Here is a 2,171-nt window from a genome sequence, read left to right on the forward strand (position 1 = left end):
CCCACTAGTCGCTGTAGGAGAGTCTCTGTGGAACGTCATGGCCTTTCGAGGGAAGCGCCGTTTGTGTGCGAGGGTTCGATATGTTGGGCTGCGACGAAGTTGGACCGTAGGGCGTTTAGCAATTCGACGTTCGATTTATCGCTGGTCACTCTGCGGATGACGGATGGGCCGCCACTCATGATATTCCTGTAAAAGAGACAGTCCAGATGTTAAATTTCCATTACATTGAATTCCCGCGTTTTTTCCTATGTGCAATTCAACAGTTCGCACCCTGGCATGGAAGTGGGTTGGCCACTGACGATGTAGAGAGAATGAGCTTCATGCTTGCGCCACGAGCCTCCGGGCGGTGGGACTATCAGATACAGTGCAATTTTAATAATGGAAAGTAATTCAGTGAATAAATAAATATATTATCAGGTGCTGGGATGCATTCGAAATAAATAATCGGTGATACGATGAACTTTTGCCTTGCCCGGGATTATTAATGGTATCTGGCGGCACAAAACAGCTTTCCGCGGGGCAATCGAACTAAATAGGCTTGTTTTGTTCCTGCGCCGAAAAAAATAACCTCCACCAACCTCGCTGATTCTCTCCTCACCCATTCTCCGCCATCAAGAGTATGGCAATCAAGTAAGTTACCGCGGTATGTTCTCCTCTAATCCTCAAGATCGATGTGACTGATGAGTACCACCATTTCTGCAGCTATTTAATACTGCTGTCAAGGCAGGGTAAAGTGGTGAGTCCCGTCCACACTCGCTCGTCGCCCACCATGATCCTCGCACATTCCGTCCGCCATGACTTCAGAAAACTGACCACGGCAACTTTCCTCTCTCCCTCTCTCTTTCTCCACCTACATAGAGACTGGCGAAATGGTTCACTACCCTGTCTCCCAAAGATAAGGCCAAAATCATCAAAGATGTCACACAGCTAGTCCTTTCGCGCCGCACGCGCATGTGCAACTTCCTCGAGTATAAAGGTGCGGGACAAGAAGAAAAATTCACGCAACTCACTCCACTCCAGCCACCTACTTTGCTAGTAGGCTTTCCTGATAATGGAAACTGAGCTCCCCCTTTTACTTTCAATCAATACACTGACTCGGATCTCTTATTCCAGACACCAAAGTCGTCTACCGCCGCTATGCATCCCTCTTCTTCATCGCCGGGTGCTCGTCCGATGACAACGAGCTGATCACCCTTGAAATCGTCCATCGGTACGTCGAGCAGATGGACAAGTACTACGGAAACGTCTGCGAGCTGGATATCATATTCAACTTCCAGAAGGCTTATTTCATCCTGGATGAATTGCTGTTGGCTGGGGAGATGCAGGAAAGCAGTAAGAAGAATGTACTACGCTGTATTTCGCAGCAGGATAGCTTGGAGGATATGGAGGTGAGTGAGATCGGGTCTTATTTTCTGCCATGAATCATTTGCGTGTATTTCTACGGGCATCAGAAGAAGGGAGCGTGCTTTTCGTTGTGTTCCTGGCAATATCCTCTGGTTTCTGTTCCCTTTTCTTTTTTTTTTTTTTTGGGTGGGGGGAATTTCTAGGGCCCTTGATTGTCTCCCTTCTTCTCTTTTAAATACTGTGATCATGGTTGTTCAGTTTGCTGCGCCTAACCATGCTAATGATTTTGTCTACCCATGATCCGCAACTCAGGTCGAGCAAGATATTGTTACGAAGATTATGTAGTGTGTTCTTTAGCGGATTCTTCTCTTTCCGTAGCCGTCGTCGTTCGTCGAGGCTTCATATACGCCGCGCAAGTCCTTGTATTGCTTTTGTTGATTTATTCCGTTTGAATACTTCCTTTTGGAGTTCGCAATTGACCGCTGTTGCTGTTGCCGCTGTTGCTGCTGTTGTTGCTGCTGGAATTTCGCACGTATATATAATATATACTATACTTTTCAACTACGAATTTGAAATGCTAATCACGTTCGATTGAAAATTACAGGAATCTGAAGCTGAATTGGCTGGATTGAGAGCACTTGGCTTTTAGACTTCCGTTTGCGGAATGATCTTTCTTCAATGTTTCCATCATCGTCTTTGTGGGAAGGGGTATGGGCTGGTCTCCGGCTCACTGTGTATGCCTAATATACAGGCAGTTCATTGACTGGCGTTTTATAGCAGTTGTGGCGTACCTGACATTTCGTTCGTCTTGCTGAAACTGTTCTGAA

At 46.4% G+C, this 2,171-nt stretch overlaps 1 protein-coding gene across 1 annotated transcript; it reads left to right on the forward strand.

Moving 5' to 3' along the window:
* Positions 1-619: 619 nt before the first annotated feature.
* HCAG_01154 (hypothetical protein) lies at positions 620-1,644 on the forward strand (the record flags this gene model as incomplete). Its single annotated transcript, XM_001544058.1, has 5 exons — positions 620-630; positions 724-736; positions 859-976; positions 1,114-1,388; positions 1,603-1,644. The coding sequence occupies 5 exons, from the start codon at positions 620-622 to the stop codon at positions 1,642-1,644; spliced, it is 459 nt and encodes a 152-aa protein (XP_001544108.1).
* Between the last annotated feature and the right edge of the window lie 527 nt (positions 1,645-2,171).

The sequence above is a fragment of the Histoplasma capsulatum genome, genomic scaffold (genome assembly GCF_000149585.1).
Source record: "Histoplasma capsulatum NAm1 scaffold_1 genomic scaffold, whole genome shotgun sequence".
Taxonomy (NCBI): Eukaryota; Fungi; Ascomycota; class Eurotiomycetes; order Onygenales; family Ajellomycetaceae; genus Histoplasma; species Histoplasma mississippiense.